The 13724-nt window shown below is 36.9% G+C and overlaps 2 protein-coding genes across 2 annotated transcripts in view; both read right to left on the bottom strand.

Moving 5' to 3' along the window:
* LOC110463240 overlaps positions 1-5900 on the bottom strand; it is a 14087-nt gene extending 8187 nt beyond the window's left edge. The window contains exons 1-5 of the mRNA XM_021517674.1: positions 5808-5900; positions 3515-3633; positions 2574-2628; positions 1575-1639; positions 732-837 (exon numbers count right to left, since the gene is read on the bottom strand). Coding sequence (XP_021373349.1) covers positions 732-837; positions 1575-1639; positions 2574-2628; positions 3515-3633; positions 5808-5868 — 406 coding nt within the window. The 5' untranslated portion in view covers positions 5869-5900. The remainder of the gene's footprint in view (positions 1-731; positions 838-1574; positions 1640-2573; positions 2629-3514; positions 3634-5807) is intronic.
* Positions 5901-10040: 4140 nt separating this feature from the next.
* LOC110463233 (leukocyte elastase inhibitor-like) lies at positions 10041-13458 on the bottom strand. The gene is made up of 2 exons (XM_021517665.1): positions 13380-13458; positions 10041-12027 (listed from the first exon to the last, which is right to left on the bottom strand). The coding sequence occupies exon 2, from the start codon at positions 12021-12023 to the stop codon at positions 10785-10787; it is 1239 nt and encodes a 412-aa protein (XP_021373340.1). The 5' UTR covers positions 12024-12027; positions 13380-13458; the 3' UTR covers positions 10041-10784.
* Between the last annotated feature and the right edge of the window lie 266 nt (positions 13459-13724).

Genomic DNA, 13724 nt, shown 5'->3' with positions numbered 1-13724 from the left:
AGAAGAAGTCGTTTGAAGTTTTTGACATATTTGACCCCTGTGACCTTGAAAACAGGTCAAGGTCATTTTCGTTCTCAAACTTTGTAGGGCTCCTACCAACGAAGCTTTCAGCCAAATATCATGACTCTAGGCCTGTCCGTTCTTCAGAAGAAGTTGTTTAAAGGAAAAGTTGACGGACGAGGACGGACGGACGGACGGACGACGGACGCCGCGCCACGGCATAAGCTCACTTGGCACTTCGTGCCAGGTGAGCTAATAACACATAAAACAGCTCAATGCTTCCATAGAACCAAACCTGATTTTGTAATATTACTTCCCGATTTCTAATGGTGATAATTAACTTCAGACATCTGATGACTAACTTCATTTCCTCAAACACAGTTATAGTGTTATTGTGTTTCAGACATTTTTTCCAGGGACTTAAATTTGCAAATTGCACAAAAACAAATGTTTAACTGTTACATGTATTTAGATATTCATGAATACCTATATTTAACTGAGAATGGTTAATTCTTTGATAATTTCACTAATTGTGGTTTAAAAAAGTTTTCTGCATTTATCAGGGAAATATGCTATTTTTCATTCACATGTTTTACATTTCAAAAACCAATGCTAGTATGTTCAGGAATAAGTCCAATTAGGAGCAGCACTGATAAAGGACCTCTGAAGAAAGGTCAGATAGCTTTAACTATTCATAACAAATCTACAGTTTATTGGTACCTTGTACTTACCATCCAGGCTTGTTTTCTTATCCAGCTGAGTAAGTGCGTCGGGTTGAGAAAGGAAGGTTACAGCACGCGGGAACACTTTGTCCAAACCTCGCCACACAATATATTGCTGAAAAACATCAATGTTTTAATCTCAACGATTCTGAATAAAAAAGTAATTTAAGTTTCTGTTATCAAATTTGTGATTTCTTATTGATCTGTGAGTAGAAATATATATTGTATGAATTCAATTTTGCAGGGTCAAACTTTCACAAATTTGTGAAGTTTAAATTCCACAGAGCAAAATAACAGTTTGAACTTTTACACATGGAGAAAGGCAAAATGTCTTAAGGTTTATATTTAGTATGGGTTTTTTCAGACTGAATACAGCAAAATTTAAACGTCAAAAATTGGAATGCCAGCTGGTATTTTCTGATTGTTCTCATCAAAGGCATCAGGTAAGTAAAAATCTGTTAGGAGTTTAGAGCATCTTTATGAAAAATTTCCAAATCGATTTGTTTGTGTTTTACGTCCTATTAACAGCTATGGTAATTTAAGGACGTGCTAGGTTTTGGTGGTGGATGAAAGCCCGGAAGAAAACCCACGACCTACAGCCAGTACCTGGCGACTGCCCCACAAAGGCCTCAAACCCACGGCCCAGTGGTGGAAGGCTAGTGGTAGTAGAATGTCAGATGCCTTAACCACTGCGGCCCCATAATCGGTAGCAAATCGGTAATTATCATTGCTTTTGATATTTCAGTGAAGGAAAGTGTAATGGCTCCAAGACAAACATGCGATGCGTTATTAACTAAGACCAAGTAATATTGATCTTAAAAACTGTGAAAATAAATCGTAGGAGAAACAAACCGAGAGGCTCATGTCTTGCTTTTGTCTCAGCAGCAATTGCTTCATTCTGTCATGGACAACTGTCGCTGGAAAAAAGTTTATATAAAAAGTTAAATTTTATTTTTTACTGACTGGCCATTAATTCTAAACCAAAGGCAATGTTGCACACATAAAACAGATTATTCATGATAAGTGGTTAAGGTTGTACTTGCTTTGTAGATGATACTGTTTAGTATATTTTAGTGGTAATTACTGTTAGTAAGATAAACACATGGAACTTTTTGTGAGTACTACATTTTAGGAACATATATATATATACATGTACATTTCTCATGGATGTAACTGTTACTAATATATTACATTATACATATGTGTACTTTGTAGTGAATATTAATGTTAGTAATACTTAAGGACCAAATGCACATTTTGATGATAAACAACAGTTACATTCAAACCAATGCCACAATGTGTGATAGCGATAGAGCATCTTGGAAAAATATTTAAACCTAACTGTGTAGCACACCTTTTTATGGTGAATACTGGTGTTTAAGTTCTGATATTTATGTCCAAAACAACAGGTTTTTTATTTTACCATTTATTGTGGTTGTTTAAGTTGGTCAAAAATAAATTTTAAACAAACTGTTTTACTTATTGGTGAAACAGCCGTATTTGTGGGAACAAGATTGTGCTTGCTATGACAACCAGAGCTAAATCAGGTGGCAAACATCACTTGTAAACCTACTGGGTAATCAGGAATTCCTGTCATAACTTGATTGTGTTGTAACATCATGATTGATACCCGATTATTTTAACAGTTTGATAGAACTGAATGTGATTTTTTTACCATTTGGAAAAAAACTCACATTATATTTCTTGATTTTATTGGATTGTAACAACATTTTTGGTAGGTAGGTTTATGTAAGGATTGTTTAACAGGAATGTAAATATACTTAAATATCAGCATTATTTACACAATAGCTCACAACACACAATGTTACGCCAAGTCTCTTGTATACCTACCTTTGTCTGTGAAGACACTGCTTACTTTCCCATGCTCTGTTTTCTTGTCATTTTGCTGAAATCAGGTGGTTTGTAATTTATTACATACTTGCTTCTTAAACTGTTAATGTTTGTATACATGTAGAACAGAAATGTTTATACAGAATAACATTTGTCTATTTCAATATCAAACCCTGCATCAGCATGAGAGCCCAATATCAGCCCCAGACCCAAAGATCACCCAAGAAGCCTAAGATCACTATATGGCATCTTTGTTCAATGAGGTGCCCCTAATTTTGAAGTTCCCATATATTAAAAAAAACCTAAGGCAGTTGTTGCACCATGCAAACTGCAAATACAGTGTATGTTCTTACCTAGACTATTCATAGTAAACTTGTGTCTTAACATACAGTTTTGTTTTGGGCACATGTATGGAAAGACAATGAGTCAGCAGTCTGTGTCTTTTGTCCCAAATCTGTATAAACATTGTATTTTATCACAAAAACTATGATCTCTAATACTAGTTTTCCCCTAACTGTTCAAAACTGAATAGCAAAAAATGTGACCCCAGCTGATGAAACATCTGAGCGCCATTAAGAAAAGCAATCTTCTGGTTAAGGCCATTTTTGCATCAAGGTGGAGAAAAGAAGGGCGCTTTCTCACACTGTGTAATTTGTTTACTTACTTTAAAGAAAGAAAGTAACTTAATTAAAAGTAATCTCCAATTTAAATATAAAACATGTCAACAGAAATTTAAAATGAAGCTTTGTAATGGCACTTCATACCAATTTTAGTATCACTGTCTGTTTTTGGTAGACTGCTTGCATCATTTTGATATAACAGAGTCAAGAATTAGTATACAATACAGCTCTAGTCTATTTGGTCACTTATCCAAACCATACGCAACACTAAGCGGTAGTTGCAGAATAAAAACAATGTTTGTATTAGTCAAGTTCTTTTACATCTCTGAGTTCCTTCTTGCACAGCACATCTAACTGGGAACAGAGCGACATCATTTCTATCTCTACATCGGTTGGAGTTACTTCCCCTCCTGCAAGTGGCTCGTGTAATCGGACATCAACTGTCAACAAAAAGTACAGGACTGGACTCAGATTTAAGTACACTGTCGTCTGTATTCTGCCACATATTAATGTAGGTTAGATGGTGGTTGATGTTCGTAGCTGACAAAGATTTGATTTCATGTTATCACGTAGCATTCAATATTTGACAAGTTCTGATATGTATTATGACAGATGAAGGCCATTATAATTTATTTTTTTGTCGTTTCACTTTGTCACTACAACAATAATAACAACAACAAATGTGATGGCAAACTGTATCACAGACTTTGTTCTCTAGTGCAGACTACATGGCCATTGTACGCTACTGTACACTGCTACCAGACTACATGGCCAGTGTACGCTACTGTACACTGCTACCAGACTACATGGCCATTGTACGCTACTGTACACTGCTATCAGACTACAGGGTGTAGCCCTACTATGGAAGCATCCAGTTCCAATGTGACATATGCTATTTTCTATGCTCTATATAAGCTAATCTTCACCTCACTATAGGCAATGGAGCTGATGCAGTTTGTCATTTTCACAAAAAATTAGACAACTAAATAAACATATTTCTGTGCACATTTGTACCTCGTCGTATTATTCATTAGATTATGAGATGTTGAAAGAATGACACCCAATTAATGTGTTCGAAATGTTTTAAAATATTTTTTGTGCCCACAACCTCCATGTTGCTGATATTAAATTCCAAGATTTTTCAACGTTTTCGTCTTTACCATAAAAGTACCGAAACATCCAATTATCAAGTACCAAAACAACCTAGTACATATCGAAACGTCTAGGATTCGGATATGTGGGGATTGTGCCCAACCTGTTATAGTTCCTATTTCAGTAACTATTAAACATACAACCCACATAAGAGGTCAGTTGACCAGTTTCGCATTACCCCAATCAGAAGTGTCCATTTTATGCAACTTTTTAAAAAAGGACCTGACAAATGCATGTACCATGGCCGTTTTCGTTTAAATGGTTGAACCACAGGGGCTTGTAGACTTATATGATAAAATTAGCTAGAAATATCTATATATAAACACAAGCTCATGTGGTTGAACCGGTCGGACTACAGTTGTTCGTTTATTAAATAAGCCTATACGGTCGGCCCTAGTCAGGTCCAGTACACTCTGCCGATTGAGCTATCTTGCTATAGAGACCTGTATAGCTATATACACCTATACATTATAGCTGTATTGAGCTATATTTTCTCAGATTTCAATTTTCATTAAATTAAAGCAAAGTCGCATAAAACAATAAGGTTTATGGTAATGTTGACTACAAAAAGCATACAGTTAGATGTTTATTTTCATTTTTCATAAATGTAAAATTTCCGATTTTTTTACATCATTATTTTTTAAAAAGAATCCTTATGTTTAATGTCTTTTGTTATCAACCTAATGATACAATCTTCTTTTAAAAGCGACTTTGTTTTGTTTTCCTTAAAAACGAAAANTCAGGTCCAGTACACTCTGCTGATTGAGCTATATAGCTATAAAGACCTATATAGCTATATACACCTATACATTATAGCTGTATTGAGCTATATTTTCTCAGATTTCAATTTTCATTAAATTAAAGCAAAGTCGCATAAAACAATAAGGTTTATGGTAATGTTGACTACAAAAAGCATACAGTTAGATGTTTATTTTCATTTTTCATAAATGTAAAATTTCCGATTTTTTTACATCATTATTTTTTAAAAAGAATCCTTATGTTTAATGTCTTTTGTTATCAACCTAATGATACAATCTTCTTTTAAAAGCGACTTTGTTTTGTTTTCCTTAAAAACGAAAATTACTCAAAAAATAGCTCAAAAGACCTATTTCAGATAGGTCAATAGAGCTATTATAGGTCTTTACAGCTATATAGCTCAATCGGCAGAGTGTACTGGACCTGCTAGTGATCTGATGCTGCTTTCAGGCGAGCCTTGCAAGGCATGTATACACATTGGCACAACCGCCAGGATTTATACCCGATTTTTTACATTTAAAACGGACAAACCGGTTGTTCCGCATAAGCGAACATGCTCCAGGTTTCAGAAGACTTGGCAAGACAATAAATCAATATATTTATTTACAGTTCTGCATAATTCCCAACAATGAAATACGGTAAATAACTCAATCTAATTCGTATTTCGGATGGCAGCAGCATTGTTGTTTGCTAACAAAGCCGTTACCTTTGAAGGATGGAACATAATGCATGGGAATGACCAGAGGAGGAGCACAGGCAGCCGCCATGTTGTCACTTTTAACTTAATAATCTGCGGCGCTCAAATTCTTCTACTCAAAGTGTTGATAGTCGAAGCGTTATTATGACAAAGATTGGTTAATCGAAATTGCAAATCTTTGAAACAAACGGACTATATATTTCAATCATTTTTAGCTCACCTGGTCCGAAGGACCATGGTTATGCCATAACCGCAGCGTCCGTCGTCCGTCCGTCGTCCGTCTGTCCGTCAACTTTTCCTTTAAAGCGCTACTAGTCATGAACGACTGAGCAGATTTTGACCAAATTTGGTCAGAAGCATCCTTGGGGGAAGGGGAACATTTTTTTTGTATAAATGGTGGGTATGGCCCCCCTGGGGGCTGAGGGGCGGGGCAAATAGGGGCAACATAGCAAATTCTTTAAAATCCTTCTTCTTCTGTAGGAATGAAAAGATTTATTTCATATTTGGTCTGAAGCATCTTTGGGTGAATTGGGTGAAGGGGAACCAACTTTGTTTAAACCGCGAGTGTGACCCCCAGGGGCCTGAGGGGCGGGGCCTAATAGGGGAAACATAGCAAATTATTCTTTAAAATCCTTCTTCTTCTGTAGGAATGAAAGGATTTGGTCCATATTTGGTGTGGAGCATCCTTGGGTAAAGGGGAACCAATTTTGTATAAACATTTGGCCTGGCCCCCTGGGGGCTGAGGGGCAGGGCCCAATAGGGGAAATATATCAAATTCTTCAAAATCCTTCTCCTTCTGTAGGAATGACGGGATTTTGTCCATATTTGGTCTGAAGCATCCTGAGGTAAACGGGAACCAATTTTGTATAAACTGTGGGTCTGGCCCCCCAGGGGCCTGAGAGGCGGGGCCAAATAGGGGAAACATAGCAGATTATTCTTTAAAATCCTTCTTCTGTAGGAATTGGTCCATATTTGGTGTGGAGCATCCTTGGGTAAAGGGGAACCAATTTTGTATAAACAGTGGGCCTGCCCCCCCCCTGGGGGCTGAGGGGCGTGGCCCAATAGGGGAAATATAGGTAAAACCTTTATGATCCCACTTCTACCATAGGGATTAAGGGATATTTTCCTAATTTAGTCTGGAACATCCTTAGGCAAAAGAGACCCAATTTTGTATAAACAGCGAGTGTGCCCCCCTGTGGGCAGAAGGGAGGGGCCCAATAGGGGAAACATAGCAAAATCTTCAAAATCCTTCTTCTTCTGTAGAAATGACAGGATTTTGTCCAAATTTGGTATGAAGCAGCCTTGAGTGAAGGGGAAACAATTTTGTATAAGCAGTGGGTGTGGTCTCCCAGGGGGCAGAATGGCGGGGCTCAATTGGAGAAATAGAGGGAAAACCTTTAAAACCCTACTTCGACCATCGGGATTATGGGTTTTTATCCTTATTTAGTCTGGAGCATCAATGGACCAAGGGGACTCAATTTTGTATAATTGGTGGGTAACGATTCTATATTGCATTGAGGACAACTTTCTAGTGTTTTGGCTGCAGCGGAGCAGGGATTCTTAAATGTTTCCCAAGTTATATGCAAATTTTCTTAGAAGGTAATAGCCAAGGCTTATGCAGATTTCAGGCTGTTATATTTATTGAACCGATCACACGTTATTTGACGGTTAATATGTTTTGAAAATGAGGTTCATTAACGTTGATCAGACTTCTGTTTTAAACAGTTATAAAGCTTTTGTCCGTTTGTTTTCAATCTTGGTTGTGATTTTGTCCTTGTGTTTCCAGTCTGGGTTGTGATTTTGTCCGTGTGTTTCCAGTTTTGGTTGTAATTTTGTCCGTGTGCTTTCAGTGTTGGTTGTGATTTTGTCCTTGTGTTTTCAGTCTTGGTTGTGATTTTGTCCTTGTGTTTTTAGTCTTGGTTGTGATTTTGTCCTTGTGTTTTCAGTCTTGGTTGTGATTTTGTCCTTGTGTTTTCAGTCTTGGTTGTGATTTTGTCCTGGTGTTTTCAGTGTTTGTTGTGATTTTTTCCTTGTGTTTTCAGTGTTGGTTGTGATTTTGTCCTTGTGTTTTCAGTCTTGGTTGTGATTTTGTCCTTGTGTTTTCAGTGTTGGTTGTGATTTTGTCCTTGAGTTACAGTGTTGGTTGTGATTTTGTCCTTGTTTTTTAGTCTTGGTTGTGAATTTGTCCTTGAGTTTTGTTGTGATTTTGTCCGTGTGTTTCCAGTTTTGGTTGTAATTTTGTCCGTGTGCTTTCAGTGTTGGTTGTGATTTTGTCCTTGTGTTTTAGTGTTGGTTGTGATTTTGTCCTTGTGTTTTAGAGTTGGTTGTTATTTTGTCCTGTATTTTCAGTGTTGGTTGTTATTTTGTCCTTGTTTTTTAGTCTTGGTTGTGATTTTGTCCTTGTGTTTTCAGTGTTGGTTGGGATTTTGTCCTTGTGTTTTCAGTCTTGGTTGTGATTTTGTCCTGGTGTTTTCAGTGTTTGTTGTGATTTTTGCCTTGTGTTTTCAGTGTTGGTTGTGATTTTGTCCTTGTGTTACAGTGTTGGCTGTGATTTTGTCCTTGTTTTTTAGTCTTGGTTGTGATTTTGTCCTTGTGTTTCAGTGTTGGGTGTTATTTTGTCCTTGTGTTTTAGTGTTGGTTGTGATTTTGTCCTTGTGTTACAGTGTTGGCTGTGATTTTGTCCTTGTTTTTTAGTCTTGGTTGTTATTTTGTCCTTGTGTTTCAGTGTTGGTTGTGATTTTGTGCTTTCAGTGTTGGTTGTGATTTTGTCCTTGTGTTTCAGTGTTGGTTGTTATTTTGTCCTTGTGTTTTAGTGTTGGTTGTGATTTTGTACTGTATTTTCAGTGTTGGTTGTGATTTTGTCCTTGTTTTTCAGTGTTGGTTGTGATTTTGTCCTTGTGTTTTAGTGTTGGTTGTGATTTTGTACTGTATTTTCAGTGTTGGTTGTGATTTTGTCCTTGTTGTTTAGTCTTGGTTGTGATTTTGTCCTTGTGTTTTCAGTCTTGGTTGTGATTTTGTCCTTGTGTTTTCAGTCTTGGTTGTGATTTTGTCCTGGGGTTTTCAGTGTTTGTTGTGATTTTTTCCTTGTGTTTTCAGTGTTGGTTGGGATTTTGTCCTTGAGTTACAGTGTTGGTTGTGATTTTGGCCTTGTTTTTTAGTCTTGGTTGTGAATTTGTCCTTGAGTTTTGTTGTGATTTTGTCCGTGTGTTTCCAGTTTTGGTTGTAATTTTGTCCGTGTGCTTTCAGTGTTGGTTGTGATTTTGTCCTTGTGTTTCAGTGTTGGTTGGGATTTTGTCCTTGTGTTTTCAGTCTTGGTTGTGATTTTGTCCTGGTGTTTTCAGTGTTTGTTGTGATTTTTGCCTTGTGTTTTCAGTGTTGGTTGTGATTTTGTCCTTGTTTTTTAGTCTTGGTTGTTATTTTGTCCTTGTGTTTCAGTGTTGGTTGTGATTCTGTCCTTGTGTTTTAGTGTTGGTTGTTATTTTGTTTGTCCTTGTGTTTTCAGTCTTGGTTGTGATTTTGTCCTGGTGTTTTCAGTGTTTGTTGTGATTTTTGCCTTGTGTTTTCAGTGTTGGTTGTGATTTTGTCCTTGTGGTACAGTGTTGGTTGTGATTTTGTCCTTGTTTTTTAGTCTTGGTTGTGAATTTGTCCTTGAGTTTTCAGTGTTGGTTGTGATTTTGTCCTTGTGTTTTAGTGTTGGTTGTTATTTTGTCCTGTATTTTCAGTGTTGGTTGTGATTTTGTCCTTGTGTTTTCAGTGTTGGTTGTTATTTTGTCCTGGTGCATTGACTTAAAGTATGGATTTAATCCTTGAGCATTGACTCTGAATTTTTTATTTTTCTGAGTGTTTCTTGAATACTATTACATTTTTTTAGTTTTACATTATTTTTGGGCTCATCCTCGATATCCAGCGGTCACGCTCACTTACGTTCTCTGCACCCATGGAATATGTCAGGACAAAATCGGAGGCTCAGTGTGCGCCACCTTGTGCTTTGGTGAACATCAAAATAATCTGGCGGTCGCGTAACGGTAAAATTGAATGGCTTTGTTTTTGTCTTCTGCGGGGAACATGGACAAAAATGTATACCAAATGTATGGGGGTTTTCGCGTGTTTCAAAAGAATACGTAAATCGCCATTAACGTAAAAGATAAAAAATAAATTTATTATGACTGTTTTTTTCCCCCATTTTAATCCCCAGATTGGCCTTCTAATTTAATATCAGGCGAGCGAATGAAAAACTTGGTGAATCATTAAAAAAGAAGATTTTGAGTTCATGACATTTTATTCCAAATCAATTTATCAATATGTCGTGACATTTTTTCAAACATTTGACCATTGGCCAAAGCTGATAATTTGCTAAAAAAATGTTTTTCATCGAGAAAAAATATAACAATTAATATTGGCGAAGGAGAGCAATATGTGTGATGTGTCATTATTGTCCTACTTGAAAAATAACAACGGTGAACATATATTTGGGAGAATTAACATGAAATTCAAGCATAGCAATAGCAAATTCAATTATTCCATTCCCACGCTAATCATTTTTTGTTTATTTAAAATAAAAATTACAAAATTGCCCCGCTTTCAACAACCATTTTTTCATAGACTCCAATCTAACTAGGATAAAGAGCACCATCAATCAACTGATTAAAAAATAGATATCAACAAAATGAGTGGGGAGGAAATCCACACGAATGACACGTTATCAGAAATAACAAATGGAAAATCAAATATATACTTGACGAATGACGAAGACACAATACATAAAACAATGTTAACACTGTATTTGATTAAATAATGAAAAATTATACAGTGGAGTACATGTGTAATCACTTTACACAAATTATGTTGTGAAAAAACCTCATATTGCAGCCAAATGAAAGGTAACAAAGGTTGGTACCTCATTAGTAGAGCTATAATAGGCAAGATCTGAATTACTAGTCACTGGGTCCAAAGTGCTGTAATACTAATTCTTTAAAGCTCGTTTTCTTACAATTCGTCCTTTTCTTGTGACGAAACAACATCGACGAATCTTCCAACAAACAAAATTGTGTCGGACCTATTGTCTCTGATAACAAACATGAACGGGTGATCGGCCCTGAATTGTAATGGCGGTCTTGGCAGTGATCGTTTCATCATGACAACGGCAGTGGCAGCAGCTGCCTCCGTTCCTTCCTCGTTCACATCTACAAAGGCCTGATGAAAGATGGCCGATACATATGTCATCCTGGATTCGTCTATACCAGACAAGTCAGCGTTATTATTGAACAGATCGGTCATTCCCATTTGTTGAAATAGTGCGGAAAGCTCAAAACCAGATTTAAGTTTAAATTTGGGAAGAAACACTTCCACTTTTGTAGGTGATGTGTCTTTCATAAGTCCTTGAAGTTTGGACGGAGTTAACTTCTCTTCAAGGGCAGACAATCCATTTTTACCATTTGGTAAAATGATGACCATTGATAAGCTGTTCCCTTTGTAGGGCAATTCCAAAACTTCACACTTTAATTCATCATCGTGTTTAAGCGGGAACCTGGTAGCTTTTTGAAACATCATTTTCACAGTCTTTTGTTGTCCTTTGAGGGTATGAAAGGTCATATCTCTGGTAACTTTGTCGTCAAATTTGGTCTCCCAGTCCCCTTTAAAGTAGATAGCATTTACCAATACCATCATGGTCAATGGATTCAAAGAACCCTGAGGCAGGAGGTCTTTTATTTTCTCTGCTGTCTGCTGGCTAACCCATTCGTTGATTTCTTTCCTTGCAGTTTCATATTGCGCGTAGTCCATGAGTTTTGTGTCGGCTTGATAGTGTTTTGCACAAAGTTCAATGAAAGAAGGAACAATTCCTGCCTTGCTGTGGGGATACAATCTGTTTGCAATCTGAAGTGTGACGTTTTCGTTTTTGGCCATAACCACCTGCAAGTAGTCTTCATAGGCTTCGTGCACTCGCTGACCTAAAGATTGGATACTAAGAGGTGAAACCATTTGGGCTGCTGTCTGCTCTCTGGCACCTAGATACACCATGGACATGGCCGCAGAGATGGAGAAAGGTGAGTAAAACAGATTTCCATCAGTGGACATTTTAGTTAAACGCTTGTAAATCTCCAAGGTGAAATCCGTGTTTGAGGTCTGAAAATCTGTGTGTAGTATATCATCTCTAAAGATTTTGCTGTTGCTTCCTGATAGAAGAGAAGCCATGATGAGGACAAGCCACAAGAAGTGTTCTTTCATATACCTGGCAAGATAGAAAATAACCATATTTAGGTACAATTTAAGAGCAAATAGAAACTTTCACTTTCCGTTCGAGTTAATCATGTCAGATCACCGCTGTCTTGGACAATTTCCTTTTTATTCAAGTAATTAATTAGCACGAGTTTCCTCTGGTCCTGACACCAGACTTAGACATTTTGACAGATAGATGCCCCACACCAGACATCTATCCGTCAAAATGTCTAAAGTCTTGTGTCGGGGCCAGAGGAAACTCGGGCTAGTAACTAATGTATTGTTGAAAATGCATAAATAACAACGAAGGAGAAAACTGCCATTTTTTATGTTAAAATCCCCAATCTTTTACATATACATATTTTTTAATATTTATTATATATTTAGAATGGGATTCGTCAGTTTGGTGTGTACACAAACAGTAATCAAAAAATATTTTGCGAGCTTTCGAAAACGTCGATTTCCTTTGTCAAGCAAGGAGTTCTATGCTGAATATTGTAGCAATCCGATAAATTAGCATCAGACCAGAATTTTCTCATCAATAATTTATGTTGACATCGCCTTATCAAATAAATAAACTTGGTTATGTATCATATCTTCCCCCGGATGAACTATTACTGAAAGTTATTGATTGCAGTATTAATAAATCAAAGAACTTGTGCAAGTCTACGACCAGGTGTATACACGAACACAAACACTCTGATCTCACACTTTCCCCAAACACTCGTGTAAACACAATACAGGACCCCAGACCGATAGCCTAATCTATAAATAGCTGCTATGTCGCTCAGGAAGTGTCGCTCTTGAGTCATATCAACTTAAACTTTTAAACCTTTCAGCAGACGTAGATCAGGCTTTTTAGAGCATTAAGACTTGTCGACTGATTACAAGTTAACAAGCTCTAAGGCCGAAATAGGGTTCTCCAATTTATTGTCACTTAATATAAGAAAATATATTACAAGTCGCTAAGTGACAATCTTATTTCAAAAACGATTTTTTTGCTTCATTAAAAACTATCAAACCATTAACTTTATATATTACGTCTCTGGCGGAGACTGTGAAATCAAAATGTGTTTTGAGAAACCATGCGACGGTCACGTAGGTTATTAGCACAAGAGCATCTACGGTTGGATTACAAACTACTTACTGGTACCGGGTAGACTGATATGGCTGTCCATTGGACTGACAGGGTTAACGTTATATATTTATATATGTGGCAATACTATACCTCAACACTGTTACTGTTAGAGGTTTACACGGCGAGATACCTATAGCAGTTAAACAATAGCCGACCAGCAGCCTCTTATTTTATAGGAGCAGGCAATGCAAGTGCTATATAGATCTGTATACTTATTAGTTACTTACCTAACGTGTACTTCCGTGATAGGCGTGGTGTTGTTATGTTTACATACGTATTATACCTGGTCCGCTTTCGTTTGTCCGGTTAAAGCGATCTATGTGACTTTGATGTAATCTGTCATAATGCGGTTCCTAAATGGATCGCCCTCGCAGGCAGCTCTTTAAATGCATAATTGCGGAGGTTTTTGTTAAATTCAAAGGATATAACCAAAATATTGATCGATGTATTTTTCCCGTATAGTTAATCTTACATCATTACTTAAAATACATCGGAATGGACATTGTTTTATAAAGAAATATTGAAAACTAAACACCTAGCGGTTGCTGACCGTTTAGTTGACAGTTGAACAA

The sequence above is a fragment of the Mizuhopecten yessoensis genome, unplaced genomic scaffold, assembly GCF_002113885.1.
Source record: "Mizuhopecten yessoensis strain PY_sf001 unplaced genomic scaffold, ASM211388v2 scaffold10879, whole genome shotgun sequence".
NCBI lineage: Eukaryota > Metazoa > Mollusca > Bivalvia > Pectinida > Pectinidae > Mizuhopecten > Mizuhopecten yessoensis.
Note: the sequence above shows the minus strand (reverse complement) of the source record. Positions and strands in the feature narration are given on the sequence as shown.